At 43.7% G+C, this 25,030-nt stretch overlaps 1 protein-coding gene across 1 annotated transcript in view; it reads right to left on the bottom strand.

Moving 5' to 3' along the window:
- Positions 1-20,628: 20,628 nt before the first annotated feature.
- Positions 20,629-25,030, bottom strand: part of CASP10 (caspase 10) — a 48,948-nt gene continuing 44,546 nt past the window's right edge. The window contains exon 9 of the mRNA XM_035007401.1: positions 20,629-24,668. Within this exon, the coding sequence (XP_034863292.1) occupies positions 24,521-24,668 (148 nt within the window). The 3' untranslated portion in view covers positions 20,629-24,520. The remainder of the gene's footprint in view (positions 24,669-25,030) is intronic.

Below are 25,030 nucleotides of genomic sequence, written 5' to 3' on the forward strand. Positions count from 1 at the left end.
ATCCCAGGACCCTGGGATCATGACCTGAGCCAAAGGCAGACGCCCAACGACTGAGCCACTCAGGCGCCCCAAAATCTGTCTTTTTCTGACTGACTTACTTCACTTAGCATTATACTCTTTAGAGTGTTATGGATTCATATTGTTGCAAATGGCAAGATTTCATCCTTTTTATGAATGAGTAATAGTCCACTGTGTGTATATATGTAACACATCTTCTTGATCTCTTCGTCAATCAATGGACACTTGGGCTGCTTCCATAATTTAGCTATTGTAAATAATGCTGTTGTAAACTTCGGGGTGCATATATCCCTTTGAACTTAGGTTTCTGTATATTTTGGGTAAATACCCAGTAGTGCAATTACTAGATCATAGGGTAGTTCTATTTTTAAGTTTCTGAGGAAACTCCATACTCTTTTCCACAGTGGCTGCACCAGTTTGCATTCCCACCAACAGTGCAAGAGGGCTCCCCTTTCTCCACATCCTCACCAATGCCTGTTGTTCCTTGTGTTGTTGATTTTAGCCATTCTGACAGGTATGAGGTGGTATCTCAGTGTGGTTTTGATTTGTGTTTCCCTGATGATGAGTGATGATGAGCATCTTTTCATGTGTCTCTTGGTCATCTGGATTTGACAGTTATTTTTCAAGTTAGGAACTCTTCCTTCCAACTTAAGCTCCCTAGCATTTTTTTTTTTAATCAGGAAGGGGTGTTAAATTATCAAGAAAAAAATTTTTCAGGATGTTTGATGTTGATTATAGGATTTTCCTACCTCAGTTTCCTAAAAATAAATTGCTTGCACTGTGCTTACAGATCCAGGGCTATGTGCACCTCACAAAATGAGTTGAAAAAAATCTCTTTTTCTGTATCCTATAATTTCTTCAACAACAGAAATTTTCTTGTATATATTGACTGTTCATCTATATTTGTCACTTATTTTTTTGTCACTTATTAAATGGATGTGAGGTATTGGCTTTGTTAGGCATATGAATTCTTAATATAGATTTACTAAGCTTTTCTTTCCATTATCACATATTTTTCCAATTTTGTTGTTTTCTTTTGTTTTATTTGTGAGAGGGACAGAGTTTAAATTTTTGGATATTGAAACCTATTTATTTTATCTCTGGTATTGATCTCTAATTTGCCACTCAGGAAGATTTTTAGGTATACCAAAATGCTTTGTGTTTATGAAATTATATCTATTGTAGGTGTAGAAAACCTTTCCCTTCTTCCCTTCTAGGTTCTTTGGCTGGCCTAATAATTAAGCTGACACAAGACAGATTAACAGTAGAAGAGCACATTTCTTTTTTTTAAAGATTTTATTTATTTATTTGAGAGAGAGGGAGAGCAGGCAAGAGAGCACAAGCAGGGGGAGCAGCAGAGGGAGAAGCAGGTTCCCCACTGAGCAGGAAGCCCAACATGGGACTTGATCCCAGGACCCCCAAGATCATGACCTGAGCTGAAGGGAGACGCTCAACTGACTGAGCCACCCAGGTGCCCCTAGAAGAGCACATTTCTTATATATGGGAGCCCCATAAAAATATGAGACTCCTTAGCAATGAGGTAATTGAGGTTTATATATCATCCTGAGCTAAGGAGAACCAGGTAGGGGTCTGGAGCTTCAAAGTGGAGGAAGATCGTTCACAGGAAGACGAGCAGAGCAAATGTTTGGTAAAGAAATGTTTGCGGTGCCAAGCAGGTAAGTCTTTCTGATATAAAAAGCTATTTCTGGTATTAGCTCTCTTCCCAGTATAGGCTCCCTAAGTTCTTTTAGGCAGTTAAGGGGGGAGGTAAAAAAAGTTCCTCCTGAGTCCGCTGGGCCCCAATTGTCTTCAGCTGGAAATAATCCACATGTGGCACATTTTGGAATGGCATATTCCACTCCCCTCACTATATTCCTTTGTCAATTTCTCTAAATGTATTCAAGCCTAGATAGATGTTACCTACACAGAGATAAGAAATTCAATCAAAATTTTAATGGATTTTTTTGTATTTAAAAATTTTTTCCAAAGATTTTATTTATTTGTCAGAGAGAGAGAGCACAAGCAGGGGGAGCGGCAGGGAGAGGGAGAAGCAGGCTTCCTGCTGAGCAGGAAGCCCGATGCGGGGCTCAATCCCAGGATCCTGGGATCATGACCTGAGCTGAAGGCAGACACTTAACCAACTGCGCCACCCAGGCATCCCTGTATTTTAAATTTAACTAGCCAGTTCAATGATTTGCTTTTGATGTACAATGGAGAGTGAGAGTCTAGCTTGACTCATTGTCCAAGTGGTCAACTAGTCGTCTAGCACCTCTTACTTAGTATTCCCATATTCACTGTTGATTTGTGCTACCCCTTTGCCTTTATGATGCTTTTGCATGTTTTAGGGATTATTTCTGGGCTATCTACTCTGTTCCATTTTTCTGTTCATGTAGTTCTTCTCTTAGCCTTTTCATTACTATAAGTCTATATTTTATCTGGTCAATGGAGAGTATAAGTTTAATTTTTTTCCTGAGTTCTTTTTTTTGTGTTTTTTTCCCTCTTAGATGACCAGCATAAGCTGTTTCACAGGGTAAAATAAGACTGAGGACAGGAGGCATTATTTTATGTCTGCTCTTCTCAGGGAGAATGACTCCTGATGTTTCTCTGGGGGTAGAGGAGGAAAGGAAGAAGCAGAAAAATAACAGATAATGTGAGCTGGTAAATCAGCTTTGAAATTTTTCTCTTTTTGAAGGCAATGGGCCTGAAGGAGAAGAACACCTCTTCTCTGTATCCTGCACGGGATTGGGTCTGTTTCCTTATGAGACATTGCAGGTCTAGGCCTTACCTCCCACATGCTAGAAACGGGCCTGGCTTCAGTAACATGGGGACTTCAGGAATATCTATGCAGTAATTTGAGATCATTTATTTATAGACTAACCTCTCAGGAAGGAAGAGAGACAAATAAACAGGCTAAAAGGGATCAAAAGTCTCCCTAGTGCTCTGAGAGTAGGGGTATTGGGGAAAAAAGGCAGAGGAGAGTCCGGTCATGAGTTTGGTTTCATTTATCAACAGGCAAATGCTGTACCAGATTGCACCTGAAGCCACCAAGGGACAAGGTCAAAAGCTTCACAATTCTGCTGCAGTGGGAGCTTCACGAGATCAAACTCAGAGACGACGGGGTGATGATCGCCCGTTGCCAGTGACAACTGGACCAGGAGGAGTCTCTTGCTTGAAAAGGGTGAAAATTGCCAAGCCAGGAGGGAAGGGAAACAGAAAGATGTGATCACCAAGGGAAAGCAAATTAGCCCACAGCACAATCAGCCCAGAGACCTGAGATTTAAGGAGAAAACATGATAGAAAAGTAAGCTGATAAGGTGTCTACAAACTTCTAAAAAGGCCTGTTATTAAACAAAAAATAAAAAGCAATTTAGGCAACAAAATAAAGAAATTAGGTGAAGATACCTAACAGTTGAGGAGAAATGCATTTCAGAAGATAAAAGAGAATAAAAGTTTAAGTGCCCCTGTGTGGAACGGGGAGTGACTCTTTCCTGAAATTACCTCATAAATAACCCTGGGGAACTTTCAGTGATACCCCACATATTCAAGGCATAGTTTTCAAATAGAGCCACTTCTCTGCTTGTCCCAAAAGATAACCTAAGTCTTCTCGGGACTCTTCTACAACATCTCAACTCCAGCTCAGAACTGGCTCCTTGGTAATATCATGCTACTCCACCCACCTTTCTCTCTTTTGTCCCCATTATTTGTTGTCCCAGCTTGGAATACTCTCCATCTGATACTCCAAAGTGTGAATCCACACAACACTGTTCACTTCCTCCAGGAAGCCCTCTGGGACCACTCCAGCCTAGGCTGTCTCTTTGGTCCAAGTACTTCTCGCATGTTTATTCAGGACCCCACAGGGAGTTTGATGAGAATGCAAAATGCCCCTTTCCATTGTTCCCCAGGCTAGCCTTTTAACCCTTGTCGTGCCTGACGTCTAAGGCTGCGGCTTCATCATCCCACAAAGTTGGCCCACAGGTGGCGATGACACAGAACCGAAGACTATCGAAGACTATCGTTCTCAACTCTTCTGTCTTTCTGAGCAGGATGAAGCTGGACGACAGAACTATCCCCTGAGGCACAAATAAACTAAATGACTTTACAAAGCAGCCTGCTTTCTTGGGGGGATGTTCTGTATTGGTTTGATATGATTTTAAATCCACTGGTTTATGGCAAAGATAAAAAAAAATGAGAGTGAAGTAAGCTGTATCAGGAGATCCTCATTTTATCTGTTGTTGTTGATAAGCACTCAACAGCTCAGCTCCTGAGGGGTGCTGCTGGGGACTTATCAATAAAAACATTAGAGGAGAGGCACTTGGGTGGCTCAGTTGATTCAGCAACTGATTCTTGATTTCGGGCTCAGGTCGTGATTTCATGGTCATGGTGAGATCGAGCCCCATGCCGGGCTCCACATGTTGAGCGTGGAGCCTGCTTAATTAAGATCCTCTTTCCCCTCTGCCCCTCCTCCGCCCACCCTGTACTCTCTCTCTCTCTTCTAAAAAAGAAAAAAAATTAGAGGAATCAACTATGGCCAGGGGACATTTAGACTTTAAACACTGAGAGCTTGTGAGGACCGTCTGAGAGTGTTCAGTCCTGGGAAGGCGATTCTGCTAATCGAGCTAGTGCTCCAAAGACCTTGGGGCTTTGGCTCCTGCTACAGGAAAGGCAACTCTTACCTGCAGGGGTGAGAACCATGCCGCAGTCTTGCGCATCAATACTGGGGCGCATTCCCGATCCATGTGCTCCAGCAACAGGGGACCTTCACGTTTGCCCTGGCGGGGTCAGCTGGCTATTGGCCAAGCCTCCTCTCCCCATTGCCAACTTGCGTAAAGGTACATCCAGCTAAATTTGGACTTTCTCTCTTTCATCTCCTCTTGCCTGAAACAATAGTGTGACTAAGCTATCATTAATTTGGAGTATGTTATTTCTTTATTGGCTTATTAAGAGATATTATCCTGTATGCTATATTGGCTTGTAAAATTCCCGCAGTGAACCTGTGTTAGATGAACTATTGGCAAAGACAATGTCAGTCTCTGAGCATTAATTTGTCCCCCAAACAGGGGCGCCTGGGTGGCTCAGTTGGTTAAGCGACTGCCTTCGGCTCAGATCATGATCCTGGAGTCCCTGGATCGAGTCCTGCATCGGGCTCCCTGCTCGGCAGGGAGTCTGCTTCTCCCTCTGACCCTCCTCCCTCTCATGCTCTCTGTCTCTCATTCTCTCTCTCTCAAATAAATAAATACAATCTTTAAAAAAAAAAATTTGTCCCCCAAACAAAACAGGGGCACAATGTACTTGGTAGAAAAAGTGAGACTCTAGGTCTGGAGAAGAAAAAAGTAAGTGGGGGGGGAAAACTTGCCTAAAAATCAAAATGATTTAAGCTGTACATTTATGACTCTTGTGCATCTTCAGTATTTATGGAATATTTTGAGGAAAAGTTTACATTTTAAAAAACCAGAAAGGGGCAGCTGGGTGGCTCAGTCATTAAGCATCTGCCTTTGGCTCAGCTCATGATCCCGGGGTCCTGGGATCAAGCCCCGCATCCGGCTCCCTGCCCAGCAGGGAGCCTGCTTCTCCCTCTGCCCCTCACCCCACTCGTGTTCTCTCTCTCTCTGTCTCTCACTCTTTTTCAAAAATAAATTAAAAAAAAAAAAAAAACATGACTCATTTCTCATCTCCTGAGTCTCAGTTTTTGCTCCTAGGCCTTGCTGGATGTTTTCATAAAGATAGAGAAAAGGATTCTACTGGAGAAAAGAAATTAGACACATTGAAAAAACCCCAACTAGTTAAGAACCTGATGAAGAAAGTCAAAGGTTATCAAGATTCAAGTAGAGACTAGAAATAACTGACACTTTTTCAACTAAATTCATTCTTTCTTTGAAAAATCATGTCACACCATTTTTCTTATTTGTTTTATATTGTTTTTGTCTTTCAATTCCCAGGGTAGAATGTGCCCTGAAAGAGATCTAGGTGAGCATTTAGAATTTGTTTTCTTCATCCCCTCACCTCAATCCCTCCTCATTTCACCATTCATGTCTTTTTTTTTTTAACTGAGATATAATTGACTTATAATATCACATTAGGTTTAGGTGTACGACTTAATGATTCAATATCTGCATAGATGTGAAATGATCACCACAATAAGTCTAGTTAACATCACTGTTCACTTCTTGATAGACATGCCTTGCAAAGCAGAAGCTCAGTAGCTGTCTTTCATGTTTTTGCTATGTGAAGGAAAGCTTGGGAGTTGCTGAAAAGCCAAGGCCCACCAATGTAATTTAGGTTAATTGTAGATAGAAATTTCTCCCTTCCCACCCAGGGGCTTGCCAAATTCCTTTATGTTGTCACGTAGTTAAAACTCAGAGGGTTTTTTTGTCATGAGTGTCTTTAGTCTGCTCCAAATTACTTACATTTATGAACCAAATATGCCAGTTCAAAATATTATTCAAAGTGGCTACTTAACTCAGAAAAAAAAAAACTCCGCCATTTGGGTCTGAGGTCTTTTGGCTACAGTACATACTTCTTCTCTGGCCCCCTTACCAAATAAGGGGAGGGTGAGTGGTCTCCCTGGCTTCCCGCGGATCTCAGCTCCCCATCCATCTGCCTACCCCATATCTGATGCTCCAGTCAAACCAAACACAGTCACTATTGCTGACTGAGAACTGTGTCCAGATTCCTGTCCTTTTCCCTCCCGAAATAAACAATTAAATCTTAAGGACCTCAAAAAAAAAAAAAAAATCTTAAGGATCTCATTTAAAATTCTGGTCAGTAAAGGTTTTTTTTCCCTAATTATAAAAGTATTATATACTCACCGCAGATGATTTTGAAAATGCCAAAAAAATAAAAATAAAAAATATAAAGTTCAGCAGCCATCCCTTTACCCATAGGTACCAACTTTGTGTGTATGTGCAGATGTGAAATCTAATGGATCATAATGAGTATAGAGTTTTTGGTCAGCTTTCTCCCTGAATTTCACCCCAGCCTCCTTTCCCTTTGCTCTTCTTGAAAGAATGGCCCTGAGCAGAGTCCATTCCCCAAGTTTCTTCCTTCTCTCCTCACATGCCTTGTCCCCATCTGCTTGACTGGATCACAGACAATTTCTGAATAGAATGCTCATGTTGACTTGCTGCACTCTGGTGAGTTTATTAAAGTATGTATCACAAACGCTGGGAAATTCACTCTGGCAACGACCACTGACATGAAATACCTATGGTTCTGGGTATAATCCTCCCTCTGAGGAATAGGATCTCTGACTTCAAGTGCCAGAAATTTGTTATTGGTCTGGACAACAGAAGAATATGGGGAAAATTCCCAAATATTTGGAAACTAAGTAATATATTTCTAAATAATCCATGGGTCAAAAAAGAAATCAAAAGGAAATTAGGTAGTATTTCTGAATTGAATTAAAATGAAAACCAAATGTATCAAAATTTGTGGGATGCCGCTAAAGCAATTTTCAGGGGGAAATTTATAGCACCAAATGCATATAAGAAGCAGGGGTGGGGAAGAGCAGCAGGGCAGGATGAAAAGGGGCACATAGAATATTTTGGAGGTGATGAATATGTTCACTATCTTACTGTGGTGATGATCTGATCTCTCAGATATACATAGATATGTTAAAATTTATCAAATAATATACTTCAAGTATGTGCTATTTGTTGTTTATCAGTACACCTCAGTAAAACTGTTTTAAACGGACATGTGGGGAGGGCGCCTGGGTGGCTCAATCAGTTAAGCATCCAGCTCTTGATTTCAGCTCAGGTCATGATCTCGGGGTCATGAGATTGAGCCCTGCATTGGACTCTGAGCTTGGTGTGGCGTCTGCTTGAGATTCTTTCTCTCCTTCTCCCTCTGCCCCTCCCCTGGCTCACTCTCTCGCTCGCTCTCACTCTAATAAATCAAATCTTAAAAAACAACATGCGGGTAGTGGCTGCACTATCAGAAGCAGATCAAAAGCAACCACGAAAAGAAAACCAAAAGAATAGATAATTAACAACCTAGGAAAGGGTAAGGTAGACTTTTTAAAATTACTTAAATTACCTAAGTAGAGAAAATTGAACTGGTGCCACAAAGAAAACAACTAGAAAAATAGCAGCTTTAAACCCAATTATATCAATAATTACATTAAATGAAAATGAACTAAATATTTTAACTTTAAGAAGAAACCAGACTGAGGGCTCCTGGGTGGCTCAGTTGGTTGAGTAACTGCCTTCGGCTCAGGTCATGATCCTGGAGTCCCTGGATCGAGTCCCGCATCGGGCTCCCTGCTCGGCAGGGAGTCTGCTTCTCCCTCTGACCCTCCCCCCTCTCATGTGCTCTCTCTCTCTCTCTCATTCTCTCTGTCTCAAATAAATAAATAAAATCTTTAAAAAAAAAAAAAAAAAGAAGAAACCAGACTGGATTTTGAAAGCAAAAACAAAGCAAAAATTGTAAAACCTGACAATACATGGGGAGGAAAGGCAAAATACACCATCCCAAAATATGCCACTTAGCATATTTGGTTATTTTGAATTAAAGTTACTTAAGAAACAGCCAGTGCAAGAAAGACACTCTGACCCTCCTTTGTCCCGCTGACAGCAGAAAATAAATCTCTGATGTGAAAGATACCCTCCCTGTACCAGCAGGGAGAGAGACATCCTTATCACTAGAAATAGAGAATTCAGGGCCAAAAAGAGCATATAAACAAACCTTGCTACTTTCTCACTAATCTGCTACCTCAATCCCAAACTTCTTTGTTTTGTCAATTCTTCACAAACTTTTTATTTCCTTGTCTAAAAGGTGTAAAAGCTGTCTGCTTTGGTTACGCCTTTGAGTCTGATATTTTTGTGAGCTCCTGTACATACAAAATTGACTTTTTTTTTCTTTTTTTTTTTTTCTTTTTTAAAGATTTTATTTATTTGACAGAGAGAGACACAGCGAGAGAGGGAACACAAGCAGGGGGAGTGGAGAGGAAGAAGCAGGCGCCCCGCCGAGCAGGGAGCCCTATGTGTGCCACTTGTTCATAGTCTGGTCCATTCCACACCTCTCAATTTTCCCAGACTGAGAAAGCACATGGGCAGCAAGAGACTCAGATATGAAAGAACTCCTTAATATTATCCTAAAATCACTGATCTCTACACAAGGCTTATTCTAGAAGTTTCCCTCAAGAGTCTGGGCTTCTGTAGCTGAATCACCACTTGGGCAATTTAGATGCTGTCTGTCACAGCAGGCTGGACTTCATCATGAATGGCACCAAGTTGCTCCCTTCAGTCATTTCTAAATGACTTTGACAATTTTTGTCATAGTCCCTGTTTATTTATTCTTATTCATGTAATTTTTAACTGACTCAATTTCTTTCCCTAAATAAAAATTTACATAAATGTTGTTAAAAAGGAAGTTTTATATCACTACCATAAATGGAAAAGCATTACATTTGCTACAGAAGAGGAACTATAAGAGTAAATAAAATGAAAATGTTGCTATAAGTTTCTAGCTAGATACTATTGACCTTTCTCTCCTTTGTCAAAAAGGGAAGTTAGCATATTTTGAAATGTATTAAAGATAGATTAGCACTGACAGTGGATTTTTTCCCCTGATGTAAGAGAATTATAAAGAGAATGACTTTTCACTATGTGATCCGCTGTTGTTTAATGCATAATGACTACATACTGCCAGTATCACCAGTGGGCCCCAGGCTAGAAGGGAACATTGCATGAGCTCATTGGCCCCGGTATCAGGAACGTGGCTAAATAGCGCCCCCTCCGTGCATACCCAGCCTGTGGGTAACAATAGAGGACTCCTAATGCAACAGACAGTGGGTAGGTCCCAACTAGCACCTTTCTCAGTCAGCCCCTCCGGCAGCAGTGCCCACCACTTCTTTTAAGCCCATCTTGGAAATTCCAGGCTCATCTCAGCGGTCCCAAGGTTCAAGTGCCAACTGTGTTTCGGCTGCCCAGGCCCAGCCCCACAGTCTGAAAGTGGGTGTAGCCCAGGGGGGGGGGCACTCCTAGAAGGAGAGATGAGTTGAAAGCCAATACCAGCCCTTCGGCTGGGCTCTCCACGGACACTTTGACCTGAAGCCCTCTGTCTCTGCGGAAGGATCTAAAGTTGCTGAGCGGCCACCAGGGTCAGCATTCCTGAAGCGGGCTGTTAGGGAAAGGAGCCTGGTGTTTCACCACCTGGAAAGCAGCTGGGTGTGGTGGACTGAGCCTGGACTTGGGAATCAGACCGGATCTGGACTCCAACCCGGACTCCGCCTTTTGCTGAGGATCCGGATACCTTTTCTGCTTCACTCAGCCTCGATCTTGTCCTGTGGGAAGTCGGAATACTGATGACTTCGCTGAGGTTGCTGCGTGTTGCGGGGGGATAAGTAAAGCAGTATCTGTGGTGTTTGCATGTATTACCTCACAGAGAGCAGCTGCTCGTTCCTTTGCCCTCCGGCTTCCCTCAGGCAGCCACGAGCCACCTTTTCCCCTGAAGCTGTCGGGATGAGAAGGGCAGACAGCGCAGGGTGGATAACCAGCCACGGATCAGACCCGACACCTTGCGGCTGGCTCTGGATGACTCACCCTCTTCTAACCCTTTGCTCAGGCGCTTGCCCCTCCCTCCAGGAATGCCCTCCTCCCCCCGAGTTCTCTCGTGCTCTCGGGACACTGGGTTCTTACCAACCCCGCACAGACAGGTGTCATTTATCAATTATTTGTGTTTCTTTGGAAAATAACCCGCTCCCCGAAAAAGCACCCCCCCACACACATATACAAAAACAAAATAAAAAGCAGTCGTTTATCATTGTAGTTGTGTATTGAAGCACTGATTTAAAAAAAATAAAATAAAAGCCTCTTCCGTGACCTCTTCGATACGGACTTGAGAGATCACACTGTTGCTTTGATTCTTTCCATCTATACTTATGAAGCCTTCACGATTCTTGCTCCGCCGCGTCCCAGTGGCGTGACCTTGGGCAAGTCACTTCACAGCTTGGTGCTTCCGTGTCCTGACATTAATATTAATGTTAATATTAATTCCTTTGAGGAATTTGAGGGTTATTGTGAAAATCAAATGAGTTAATACATGCAAGAGTTAGAACAGCTCCTGGTGTACAGAGTAAATACCAAAGAAGTGTGAATATGCACATACATCATATACGCTCTTTTGTTTGCAAAAGCAGGCTCAGTCTACTATGAGAATCAATCCACTCAGCACCGCCTCTCAGCTCCAAATCCACTCTCCTACCGCCTGCTTGGCGACCCTGTAGCTACACCCAATGACAATTGCTCCTTCGCCCGCCGGTACAATTCTCGGTTTTGTCCCTAGAGGACGCTGGAGAGCGCAAGGCAGAGCCGAGGAAGGGCCTCTCCTCCAAGTTCAGCGCGATTTTCTTCCTGCTTCTAAGGCCACAGCTGCCAGCCGCTTGCGGAAGCCCTAGCGGGGCTCGCACTCCAGAGAATTTTGTCAGCGTGCCAGCAGGAAGCCTGCTCACCAGCCTCCATTTGCACGCGGCTGCCGACCTCTGACCCGTGACACGCCCGTGAACTTCTCTACCGTCAGTGGGCACGGCCACATCTTCAACAGGTTCTGACTCCCAACCTTGGTGGGCTGGGGAGGAGTCTTCCAAATGTCTTCCTTCCAAGGGTGCTCTCTTTCAGCCCTAAAGGGATTTTACTTTCAGTAGTTAACTTTCTTTTACTGGTTAATAATACTTCCTATTAAATTTTCCATTTCAAATTACAGGTGTGGTTTCCGGCTCACACTGGACTCTTGAGTATCTATATCAATATATATATGGCTTATAGTTTGCTTTCTTTTTAGTTATCAAGATATAATGGGCATCTTTTTCGTCCTCCCAAATGTCATTGCCTCTCTTTTAATGCAGTTTTGTGGCTTTGATTACACGGAAGATTTACACTTTTATGTAGTCAAATGTATCTGTCTTTTCCTTTGTGACTTCTAGCTTCTGCATGGTGCTTAGGGAAGCCTTCTCTGGTCTTTTATTGCCTAAATTTCTCTTAATGCCTTTATAGTTTTGTTTTAACATTTATATTTTAGGAGTTTTGTGTGTTTTGGAGTTTTGTGTATGGTCTGAGGTAGGCATCTAACTTTATTTTTTTCTTGATGGCGGAGAATCAATTGTCCTAATACCATTTTTTAAATCCTTTCTTGATCATGTTGTTATGTCACTTTTGCCAAAAAAGCACCTTTCTTCTCTCCCCAACCGGATTATAATTTCCCAGAGGGCAGGGACATATTTGGCATCCATCCGTTCTCTAACTGCCTGATACCTGGCAGAGCCAAGTACCTGTTGGTGATGGTGTGGCTGATGAGAAAACTGAGTGAAAACTAGCTCATTTCCAGAGCAGCAAACAGCAGATGCAGAACTAAGGGCTAAGAAAAAATAAGAGCTGTTCCCCAATTTGCATGAAAGAACATGTTTGTGGTTTGTGTTTGTGTATTAGTTACTAAATGATTCTGGCAGAGCACTGTTTTAGGTTGGAGCATAGGAAACAAAGGATGGGTAAGACCTGGTTCCTACCCTCATGAAGTCTGCAATTCCTGAGTGCCTGTCAGCAGGAGTCTCGTTAGACCACCATGATACATGCGTGTGATGGAACACAGGCCACCGTGAAAAGGATCAGGGAGACCTAGAGGTTCTAATATAGAATTGGCTCTCTGGGATCTCTTAAATTTAAACACCCAAGCGCAGAACAGTCTGCTAGCATTTGGGAAGGGAAAAAATGAGAGGAAGACACAGACACATATGTGTTTGTATAAGAAAAAATATCTCTGGGCGCCTGGGTGGCTCAGTTGGTTAAGCGACTGCCTTCGGCTCAGGTCATGATCCTGGAGTCCCTGAATCGAGTCCCGCATCGGGCTCCCTGCTCGGCAGGGAGCCTGCTTCTGCCTCTGACCCTCCCCCCTCTCATGTGCTCTCTCTCATTCTCTCTGTCTCAAATAAATAAATAAAATCTTTAAAAAAAAAAAAAAAGAAAAGAAAAAATATCTCTGAAGGATATTCAACATATTGGAAACAATAATTACTTCTGGGGGCACCTGGCTGGCTCTGTCGGAAGAGCATGCGCCTCTTGATCTCAGGGTTCTGGGTTGGAGGCCCTGTGTTGGGTGTAAAGATTACTTAAAAATTTAAAAACAACAACAACAATAATTTCCTCTGTGGAAGGAACTGGGGATTTGGGGGACGGGGATCCGTGTGAAACCTACTTTTCCCTGTGTATCCTTTGGCACTGTTTAAATGTCTTACCAGATGCTTGTATTATATTCCCAAATAAAGAAAATAGGAATTTTTTTAAATTTTTATTTATTTATTTATTTGATAGAGGGGGCGGGGCACAAGCAGGGGAGCAGAGAAGGAGAAGCAGATTGAGCAGGAAGCCCAGTGTGGGGCTTGATCCCAGGACCCTGGGATCATGACCTGAGCTGAAGGCAGACGCTTCACCGACTGAGCCACCCAGGTGCCAGAAATCAGGAATTCTTAAAAGAAATGAGATAGAAACACAGACACATGAAACAAAAGTGTGAGAAGTAAGAGGGCAGAAGGGTGACAAGTTCGGAACTCTAAAGTCCACGGCTCCAAAACGGAAAGGTGGCGCCGGCAAGGGGCCAGGTACATGTCTCGCTCCGGGGCTCGGCACACGGCTGATGGCAGGTCCCGCGGCTGGCGGGTGGCCGGAGGAGCAGGCCTCTGGAAAAGACTGACAGCAGCGACCGCCCGGCCTGTGCCGGGTCGAGTCATCCGAGCAAAGGCCGGCCGAGGCAAGGAAGTTGTTGAGATCTGTTCAGGCCCTGCTATGTGTTCTCCGACAGCCACCGAATTCGCTTCCTTGTCCTTCCCGGAAGTTATTTTTTATAGATTTTTTATTTATTTTTTTTTTTTTTTAAGATTTCATTTATTTGACAGAGAGAGACAGCGAGAGAGGGAACACAAGTAGGGGGAGAGGGAGAGGGAGAAGCAGGCTCCCCGCTGAGCAGGGAGCCCGATGCGGGGCTCGATCCCAGGACCCTGGGATCATGACCTGAGCCGAAGGCAGCCGCTTAACCGACTGAGCCACCCAGGGGCCCCTCCTTCCCGGAAGTTATAACCTCCTACTGAACACAGAGCAAGAAAGGGGGCACCTGGCTGAGTGCGCTGGTCACATGGAGGGATCCCTGACCTACAGGAACAGTGCCAGGAACCTGAGGAGGCTGGGCCCGCCTAACTTCTGCACACAGGTGTGCTTTCGATTACTGGCAGAATGAATCATCTTTCTTGTAAGTGACAGAACTATTTTAATATTTGATCACAATCTTTAACCTGGGCCAAGCCCCCCATTTTTTTTTTTTTTTTTTTTTTTTTACCGGCCTGAAACTGTTGATAAAATTGGCTTCTCCAGGACATTTCAGGGTGATAACTCCAGCAGGGAGGACAGGCTCCTGTCTCCAAGTCCCGAGACAGGGCACAAACTACTTGTATATGCTTGCCCCCTGCCTCTCAGGAAATATTTTCACAGGTGTGGTACAAAGAGGAAGGACAGGCCCCTGGATGTGGAGGTCAGCCAAATGAAGTTCAAGTTTGGTTCTTCCCCATTTCTAGTCGTGTGACCTTGTTTCTTATTTAGCTTCCCTGAGCCTTGATTTTCTAATCCATAAAATGGGCACAGTAACACTTCTCTGTCATGCTCACAGAGTCATCATTTTCAGCATTGGCAAGCGACTAGACCCAAGGGCTGAAGTTGCTAAGTTGGCAACAGCAAGAAGCACCTCGCTGAAAGTGGCTCACTGTCTCCTTGAAGGGTTGCCAGAGCTGGAGATTCAGGCAGACGTGAGGAGAGGGACAAGGATGCTTTCAAGTGGTAGAATAAGCAGAAATGTAGGATGATCAGATGTAGCCCTGAACTTCTGATTGGGCATTCTGGGGGTGGAAAAATGTCAGCAGCAACTGGGGTGGGAGTGGGGGGTCACAGATGAAGAGGGTTGAGTCTGCATTTGAACCTGATTTTATGAGAACAGGTTTGGGGCACTCAGAGGCATCAGAAGGGGGTTTCTCATCTGCAGGTTGCTTCCTCTCCAGACTAAACATGCAGCAATGATGGTTCTAAGAAGTGAGCCCACGCCCCTCACGCCTGTCTTGGCAACATGAGTTACATCGCCACCACAGAAATAACTACCACTAAAAATACAGACAGGTACGGAGTGGAAGAAACTCAGTCTGCCCCAACCAAGAGGGCAAAACCACCCTGTGCACCTGAGCTGGCCAAATATTCACAGTGCAGCAAGCTGAGAGATCGCCCTGTCTGGTGGCCAAATTACATTAACCAGCATCGACCACACAAAAAGATTTAATTTTTATTTTTTTAAAAGATTATTTATTTATTTGAGAGAGAGAGAGCATGAGCAGAAGGGAGGGGCAGAGGGAGAGGGAGAAGCAGACTCCCTGCTGAGCAGGGAGCCTGACCCCGGGTTGGGGTGGGGGGGGCAACACAAAATGATTTTAGAAGAAAGACCCCCAGATCCAGCACCCAGCAGAAGAAATAAACATGACCAGGGCAGCTGAAGCACCTGCATCATTCCCCCCTCTTTCCCCAAATCCCAGACCCACCCCAGGTAACAGCCAAAATTTATTTATCACCCCCATGCATATTATTGTATTCATGGATATGAATGTACAAGCAACCTATAGGACTGTCATGTGGGTTTTTAACTCTGTAAAAATTATATCATATTGCATATGCTCTTTTTTTGATAGACTTTTAATTTCATTTACCATTTGAACAATTTAAAGTGAATAGTTCAGTGGCATTTAGTACATTCACAATGTCCCCATTCCCCACTACTCAGTTCCGGAAAGCATCGTGCTGCAGGGCATGTGTATGACCGACCCATACAAAACTGCCAGTATTCGTGTCTGACCTAGCGAATGGCAACTTCAATGGTTCAACCTAATAATCCCAATTCATTTTGCTTCACCGTTTGATGGTATTCCTCTATGTGACTATACCCCAATTCATCTAACCTCCTATCGATGGATATTTTGGTTGCTTAAGCTGCTTCCTTTTGTTTTTCCCCTCTCTCTTCTCTCTTACAAGCAATGATGCTCTGAAAATTCTCCTCCGTGTCTCCCCTCGTAGGTGCAAGAGTTTCTTTTGGGGCAGAGACCCAGACATGGAATTGCTGGTTCATACTACTCACCTAGGTTTGCCCCCTGCCTCTCAGGAAATATTTTCACAATGAATGTGAATATGGATATGTGCACATATTCAACCTTTATAGATATTGCCAAGTTGTTCTCTAAAGTGATTGTGTTGATTTACATTTCTCTGAGCAGCATAATTGACTCCCCTTTGATCTATATCCTCACCTGTACTTGCTACTGACAGGTTTTTAAATGTTGTCAATATGATGGGTGCAAAATGGTACCTCATTGTGGCTTCAGTTTTGCAGTTCTCCGATTATTTAGCGGATTATGTTCCCATTTGTTTATTGCTCATTTGTATTCCTTTTCTTTTAACCAGTGGTTCCTATTTTTCGCCCTTCTAACTAGACTGATTATTTTATAGAATTGTAGAATATACATACTTATGTACATTTATATGTATTTACATATCCCTTGTCAGTTATATATGTGGTACATACCATGTCCCAGTTTGTGGCTCATTCTTTAGTTTTTCAACATTGTTTTTGATGTTTTTAAATTGTTAAAAGGAAAAAGGGCGTTTTTGCTTAGATAAATTCACAAATGACAGATCCATAGGAAATTAGTTAAGAAAAAGGTGGGCCTATCCAAGAAAGTGCTCTAATCTTTTAGTTTGAGATCATAAAAAATTCTTTCACAAAAATCTGGGCTGAAGGGTACACTGATCCGACTCTGTGTGACATTTTTCATGTTCTTTTGCATCTATTAGGGCATCAGGTAATCTAGAAGGACCTAGGGGTGGGAAGAGAAAGGCACAGGCTGTGGACCAGAGGCAGATACTCTGCACACCATAACAATGATAAATTCTAACCTGGCCTTTAAAGTCATTCCAAAGCAAGAGTAGGAGTACAAGTTTGTTGGCGAATGGATAAAGAAGATGTGGTCCATATGTGCAATGGAATATTACTCAGCCATCAGAAAGGATGAATACCCACCATTTGCACTGACATGGATAGAACTGGAGGGGATTATGCTAAGTGAAATAAGTCAAGCAGAGAAAGACAATTATCATATGGTTTTACTTATCTGTGGACCATAAGGAATAGCATGGAGGACCATAGGGGAAGGGAGGGCAAAATGAAGGGGGGGAAATCGGAGGGGGAGACGAACCATGAAAGACTATGGACCCCGGGAAACAAACTGAGGGTTTCAGAAGGGAGGGGGGTTGGGGGTTGGGTGAGCCCGGTGATGGGTATCAAGGAGGGCACGTATTGCATGGAGCACTGGGTGTTATATGCAAATAATGAATCATGGAACACTACATCAAAATCTAATGAAGTACTGTATGGTGACTAACATAACATAATAATAAAAAAAAAAGTTTGTTCATATTCCTATTTCGACATATAGGTAATGGGCCTCAGATTATACTGTTGCCCAGGCCCTGCAAATGTTGGATGAGGTTGAGGGCGGGAGGATAAGATAGGATATGGGGTCAAGAGGGGTGTAGGGGGTGCAGTCATGCTTCAGGCAGATCTCTTCTGATCCATTTTAATCCCCCTCTGCCTGCCCCCACCCCAGCCCCACCTGCCAGCCAGTCTGGCCAGCTTGCCAGATTGCAGGGGCTTTGCTTCTAAAGAGTCTCACCTTTGTGCCAGGAGAGTACCCCATCAGACTGATGAGGAAGCACAAGGCAAGCGGAGGACACCCCACACCGGCACAAGCTGACACCCCGCCACCCCCCCACCCCCGACTCCCAGGTGGGACAGGTGCGACATTCCTCAGGCACTCCTGGCTGCCCTAAAGCTAAGGGAAGGGAAAAACCAATGGTTAACTGACCGAGATCACAGTCCTGCAAGACAGGAGTCTCCCTCAGTTTACAAAATGTCTTAGCAATTTACAAGAGAAAAGCATTCTTATCCACAGCCTAACTTCCAGAGATCCATAGACTCAATTTCCTGGAGCCCTAACATCACCCACCCATCCACAGTGATGTGGGAACAAAGGTAGAAAGGAATGTAAATAAAATAAAATTTCCTTATAACCCGCAGCCTATGGACAAGGACTTGTGATAGGTAGAGTATAACATTCCTCCAGGAAACTCCCAACTGTCTTAATGTTAATGCTTTACTAGAGGGGAAAACCACCTTAACTTGACAAGGCAAGGCCTCGAATATCTGGTAGGACCTCTTCAGCATACAAAAGTTATTTTGAAAACCTCCCTCCTCCTTATGTCCCCCAACTCCTCGGTATATAATCAGTCACCCCTCATGACCCCGGTGCAGCGGCTCTCTCTGCCCACAGGTCCTGTCCCTGCGCTTTAATAAAACCACCATTTTGCACCAAAGACGTCTCAAGAATTTTCTTGGCTGTCGGCTCTGGACCTCACCCCACCAAACCTCACCTACATTCCAAAACTATATCAAGACCACGGGAAGCGCCTGGAAGTTTGAGGTCTCCCACCTGGGGCAGCTCTTAGGAGAGGATGGAGGGCTGAGGGAGGATGGAAGCCCAGTTTTCTTACTCCTTTTGGATAGAGAGCAATTCCTGAACAGATCGCTCGCACACGAATCCTCCTCTCGGGGTATGACTCTGAGCACGTGACAGAAGATCTGCATTCAGGGGTTTTGGTTCTGTTTTAGTTTTAGCTTTGAAGGAAGAGAAGTTACAGCATGTTTTGTGTGCTGAGGGGGATGATCTGGGTGAGAGGGACAGTTAATAGAACGGGAGAGAGGAGGAAGGGCTACATGAGTGGTGTCCTCGAGTGAGCAGGATGGGACAGTCCTGCACAAGATGGAAACATGGACTCTTGGCGAGAAGCATGGACTGGACGGTGCACCTACTGTTGACAGGCGAGAAAGCAGTAAACAGGGTTAGGGTGCAGGTGGATCAGAGGACTCGGTGGTGGAAGGTAGAACTCTTTTCGGATTACTTCCCTTAGTGAAGCCACTGAGACCATCAAATTAAAGTGAGGAGAGTGGAGGATGATAGAGGTCTGAAAATGCAAAAGAGAATTCAAAAGAAAGTGTAAAATAGACTGAGAAAGCAGAGGGTGACATAACCAGGGAAATGTTAACAGGATTGCTGAGAACTACCCAAAGCCTGTTTGAAGTTTATGGTCATTGGTTTTAAATGAGACTGGCCTGGAACACTGTATATTTTTACACCAGCCTCAACCAGGAATTCCAGTACAAACACGGGGGTAAGTAGGCATATGTGATTAACCAGAGCTTGGATCCTGCCCCATGAGGACTGTGGGAAAGGCAAGGGTTTAGAGGGTGGGCATGAGAAAGTGAGTTCAATGATGACACATGGGACTCCAGCTGGATAAAGAGGGAGGGAAGAAGTGAGGGGTGGTGCTGACATTGGAAAGATGGCAGATAGGGTCAATGGACTAACCAGAGGCCCCAGGGGCACTGAAGACTGTTGGGGGCAGGGCCCTAGAGAAAGTGAGATGGACTGGTAGGAGGCAGCTGTCAGAGAGGCATGTCTGCAGCTGAGATGTCGGTGGAGGTACCGATATTGGTAATGACAGAGTTTACTGGACGCAAGACAGGGAGGACATGGTGGTTAGGCTGATTTAAAGGTGGTGGGGAAGCTCAGGGACAAATGCAGAGTGAAATCATGGGAAAGTGCATGCCAAAATGGAATCATAAATGAATTAACTCTTCTTTGTGGGTTCTTCTACTTCCCAAATATTCCACAATGTGTATATGTTACCACGTAAGCAGAAATCAAAGATATTACTCAAAGGTAAAAAGGAAAAAAAATCCCTTTATTTATTGGTCAGACAATTACTACTATTTACAGGTACTCAGTCCACAAAACTCATAAAGTTATTCCAATGGTAGAGACGCACAAGTATTTCCAGGCATCTTACAGAATCATTTAAAATGAGACCAAATGAGGGTTTTGAGTTTCATAGTGTATGTCCTTTGTTTCAAGAAATGCCTCCTTTAAAATACATATATATTTGTATTTGTTGTATTTCCATCTGCATTAAGAAATCCTGAAATTACCTCTGGGATTCAGAGGTGGGAGGACTGGGCATTTGGGGGACAGAAATTCAGGCAAGACTAATCTTGAATACCTTTTTGTATTCTCTTTGAGCAATGTAAAGATATTATTTATTCAAAAATAGATTTAAAAAGTAAAAATTCATACAATTTAAAAATTTTAAAAGAGGAAAAATCCTCTTAAAAATTCATATCTGCAAAAGTTATGTTACAAAGTGGTTGTTAAGGGCGCCTGGGTGGCTCAGTTGGTTAAGCGACTGCCTTCGGCTCAGGTCATGATCCTGGAGTCCCTGGATCGAGTCCCGCATCGGGCTTCCTGCTCGGCAGGGAGTCTGCTTCTCCCTCTGACCCTCCCCTCTCTCATGTGCTCTCTCTCATTCTCTCTCTCTCAAATAAATAAATAAAATCTTTAAAAAAAAAAACAAAAAAACAAAGTGGTTGTTTATACTGGCAAATCAGTCTTTCTTTAAACAAGGAATTTCTCCTAGTACTTTTTAAAAAGGGTTCCATTTTCAGGAATTTAGCTGCTGTTTAAAGATACAAACATGTCCTTACCACACATGCGATATTCTTACCAGGTCCTTAAAGGCAAACTGCAGACTTTTGAGGAGAGCCAGACCCTACCAGAAACAAAGTTAAATAACTTGTCACCAGCAACATGTACTTCACCGGAAGATAGTTACAATTGTTTGGCAGGGCTTCAGAGTTCAGAATGAGAGGCAGGGTTGGTTTAAGTACGTTCTAAGCAGGTTCAAATCACAACAGGGAAAAGGATAAATAAAGCTGTCTCACAGTGAAACCAGGTGGCAAGACGGCAAAGCCGGAGATACACACGACTGCAAATCCCGCACTAAGAGCTGTAAGACTTGAGTAAGCCATTTGACCCCGAAGGCTGGACCATGGGTTCCCTAGCCACGGTTCTTCCAAGGTCCCAAATCCATGATTTTGGGTGTAGTGTGAGTTCCCTCCAGAGTTCAGCAGGGGCTGAGGGATTGTAGACTAGGAGTCTGTCATGACTTAGAGGATGGACTGGAGCAGGTTTCAGGTAGATTAAGTGCTGGTATCTGACAACAGGTCTGAGGACCTCTAGCCCTGAACCCTAATCCATGCTACGTTAAAAAGTTCGATATAAAGTTCGTCACTCCCGTGGGCACCAGGATGCAGACACAAAAGTTGTTTGTCAGTGCTCAGATACAAAGAGATCATGCAGAAGAGCCAGGATCCACCTCTATTAATTGAAGCATTTCAAACGGAAGGTGGAAGACTCATAGACCCTGAGAATAAATCCACAAACATCCAAGGACCCAAGAATTCCAGGTTAAGAACATGACTAAATCATTCAGAAAGTATCAGTCCTGGAAGATTTTAGGACTCAAATATGGCACAGAAGTTATCTACCAAATGAGGTCAGCTTCTCATTTGGTCTACCTCAGTGGAGACGGGATCACTGATAAAGAGCTGCTCTTCGGTGGCATTCCCCATAGTGTTATACTGGTCAGTGGCTGTTCGGATGGATCAGTAACCACACCGTATCAGCTGCTTGTAAGTCTGCATTATCTGAGCACTGGCTACGGGGAGCCCTGGCAATATCCAACCTGCCCACTCGCATGGTGAGGCCCTGCAGCAGAGAGCAGGAGGATGCTGTGGTGACTAGTATCTCTAATAACAGTCACACCAGTAGTATCATTCTTAAACAACTAACATTTGCATAATATTCTATAAAACGTTTCCTCACCCTTCATTTTTTTGGTAGAAGCTAGACTTTCGAGAAAAAAAAAAAAGAAAAAAAAAGAAAAAATTAACCATAGCTCTTGTAGGTTGAGCACAACTACTCAAAATATACAGAGACCTCACTCGATCTGCGCATTTCTTTCATAAATGTCTGGGCTGACGATGGCCACTGCCAAATACCTGGGACCAAGTCACCTCCAGTGTTTTGCTCTAAATTCCCATACACACACACACACACACACACACACACTCACAGACAAGGGACAAGTGTGTACACGCTCCGTTTAGGAGAAATGACTGAAGGATGGGTGTGTTCCTGGTGTCCGCACAGGCCCATGACTTACAGTCATCAACGTCTCCAGTGACTCCTCAAGTGTTTGCCGGAGAAGTCTGAAAAGAAAGCTCGTGGCTCATTTCCTGATTCCAGAATTTAACCTTACATAAGCACTAAGCTCCAGCACAAGGGCAGTATGGACTAGACCCACAGGACCGGGGCACTTCAGCATCGAACCCAAGAGGCTGCTGCTGAAGGAGAGCTCCTTAGTGGTGTCTCGTCCAGCAGGACTCAGAGCCGAGAGCTGGGGACACTGTGATCAGTGAGGGAAGAACCAGCACTTCACTCAGAGGACACCAGTGGGGATTGCTAGGGTTGATCTGCGGCTAAAACTCAGCTGGAATTAGACGCAAAGGAACTCAAACTCTGCTGTTTCCATTGAGGTTACTGCCAGAGGTATCTGCCACCTAACGGTCTTATAGGACCTCGCAACAACTGGATTTAAATGGAGAAATATATATTTATTATGATATTCGTATATTATATATTCCCCTAAATCCTTATCTTAAATAGGTCATTTTTCTCTACTTCATACATAAGGCTCGAAAAACTACCTTGATTTAGTGTCTCAGAGCAAGGGAGTCACAAGGCCAAATGGAAACCCAAGGCTTCCCTCTCCAGATTCTTTGCTTTTTTGTTTTGAACCACACCATCCTTCACTCGCAGAGAAGCTTTTATGAAATGGCCCAAAGCTGTGTATATTCAGTTGGACAAAGACTGTAACCACCAGCAGTTAGCTTTGACTTGTATAAACACTGGTTTGGGAAGATTATTCTGACATATTTATTACATTCCTTTCCTTGGTCAAGCTACATTCAAATCCACGTAATGACTAGCTCCATCTACATAATTACTATTATAAAAAACTTCTTATGAATAGTTCTCATAGCAAATACACCATAAATTAATGTGACTTTCACATGAATAACTGCAAAATCAGGCATTACTGAGAGTTATTTTTCTTCATTCCCTGACACCTTTCATGAACATCTGAATACCCAAGGAAATGTTCCTAAAGCCCTGCTATATCCATGATATTCCAGTTCACTCAAGTGGGAAATAAAATCCTATAAATAGTAGCCATCTGGGGGACTGTAGCAAATCACTTTGCCTCCTGGGGCCTCAACTTCTTCATCTGGAAATAAAGGCCTTAAGGAGAGGACTTTCAACCTCCCTCCTGCAGGAGCTGAGAAAAAAAATTCCTCTTGAAATTGAAAAAAAAAAAAAAGTTCACATAAATAAAGATATTCAAAGCCTTAATGTAAGAAGTATCAAGTCTTCCAGACAGAACCACACCCTCCAAGGCACAGCCGAACAACTCTCTAAGGAGAGAACAACATCCCCTGTGAACAGCTTCAGACCCTCAGGCTGCCTCCCTCCTCCATCCTTTGGACCGAGGAACAGAGAGGGGCTGTTGACCGTAGTCAGCACAGCACAGCCATCGAGAGAACCCCTGACCAAGAGAGACATGCTATCGTGCAGACTCAGTCCTGATTCAAGCCTCATCGGAAGCCAGCCCACCCATATGTGTGTTTTCAGACGACTAAGACAATAAATTCCCTTCTTTGCTTTAGTTGGCTTGACATGGGTGTTCGGTTATCAGCTTCTGAAAGGGTCTGACCAACATGGGATTTAATCTCAGGCTGTAAAGTCTCTGCTCCCAGAGTTGCTGAGTGTGTCTCTCTTCATTCAGACTATCAGCATCCTAGAGCCGAACCTGTTCCTGACCCAAGAGAAACAGTTCCTGCAGGAATACCTTCCTTACACTAAAGCAGGAAATGAGCACCGTATAGACCAAATTTTCACCTAGGTAGATGTGCAGGAGAGGAACCTTAGGAAGGGGAGAGCAGAGAAGGTCAATGAACCATGTGTGATCTCTACCATTATCCAATGTCCACAACAAGGCCATGCAGAGGGGATGCAGAATGGTAACAAGGGGTGGTCACGTAGAGAGGAAATTGAAGCTCAACTGAGGCTAAGAACAGTGGTTCTTAAAGCTCAAAGGAATCTGAAAATCTACGTGGTTCCACCCTTTACCTCACGGATGCACAAACCAAGGCCAACTGCTTTTTCCCAGGGCGTGCAACCAAAGCCAAGACTACAGTCTGAAGCTTCAAGAAAGAAAGTGTTCAAACATTCAGACTTGTCAAAAAGAACAAGGGAAAAAAAAAGATTTTGCTGCATGAGAAAATAGGGTATTTCCAATAATTAGAATGACATATGCAGGCCAGCTCACCATCTATCATTGATTCCTGTGATGGGTGGGAGACTGGAATGGATGACCAAAGCCTCATTTCAAGTCCAAGAGTCAATGAGAACTCTCTACTATTAAAGTTTTTCCTGTGGCACAGGGAATACTAGCTTTTTCCGTAGTGTGAAAGCGGGTTGGGGCATTTGTTTCTTTGTTCCTTGTCTGTCTGCTTGTTGACTCACATCATTGTTGACAGCAGTGAGGATGGATAAGATATCTTCATTTCTGCAGGCAGAGAAGAAAAAATATTTTCAATCAGGAGACAGAAATCACATCATAGAAAGGTCATAGGAAGAAACCCTAAAACATGTGGCTTCTTCCTAGTTGAATAGGCCAAGATGCTAACTGGAGTCCTGCCAAATATAAAGAAATGCTTATTTCAAAGTTGAAAAAAAAAATGCTACATTATGTATGAAGTTTTTCAGTTCTACATTTAGTGTTTAAGAACACTATAACAGGGCGCCTGGGTGGCTCAGTTGGTTAAGCGACTGCCTTCGGCTCAGGTCATGATCCTGGAGTCCCTGGATCGAGTCCCGCATCGGGCTCCCTGCTCAGCAGGGAGTCTGCTTCTCCCTCCAACCCTCCCC

This window comes from Mirounga leonina, unplaced genomic scaffold (genome assembly GCF_011800145.1).
Source record: "Mirounga leonina isolate KUSES-001 unplaced genomic scaffold, KU_Mleo_1.0 Mir_151, whole genome shotgun sequence".
Lineage (NCBI taxonomy): Eukaryota > Metazoa > Chordata > Mammalia > Carnivora > Phocidae > Mirounga > Mirounga leonina.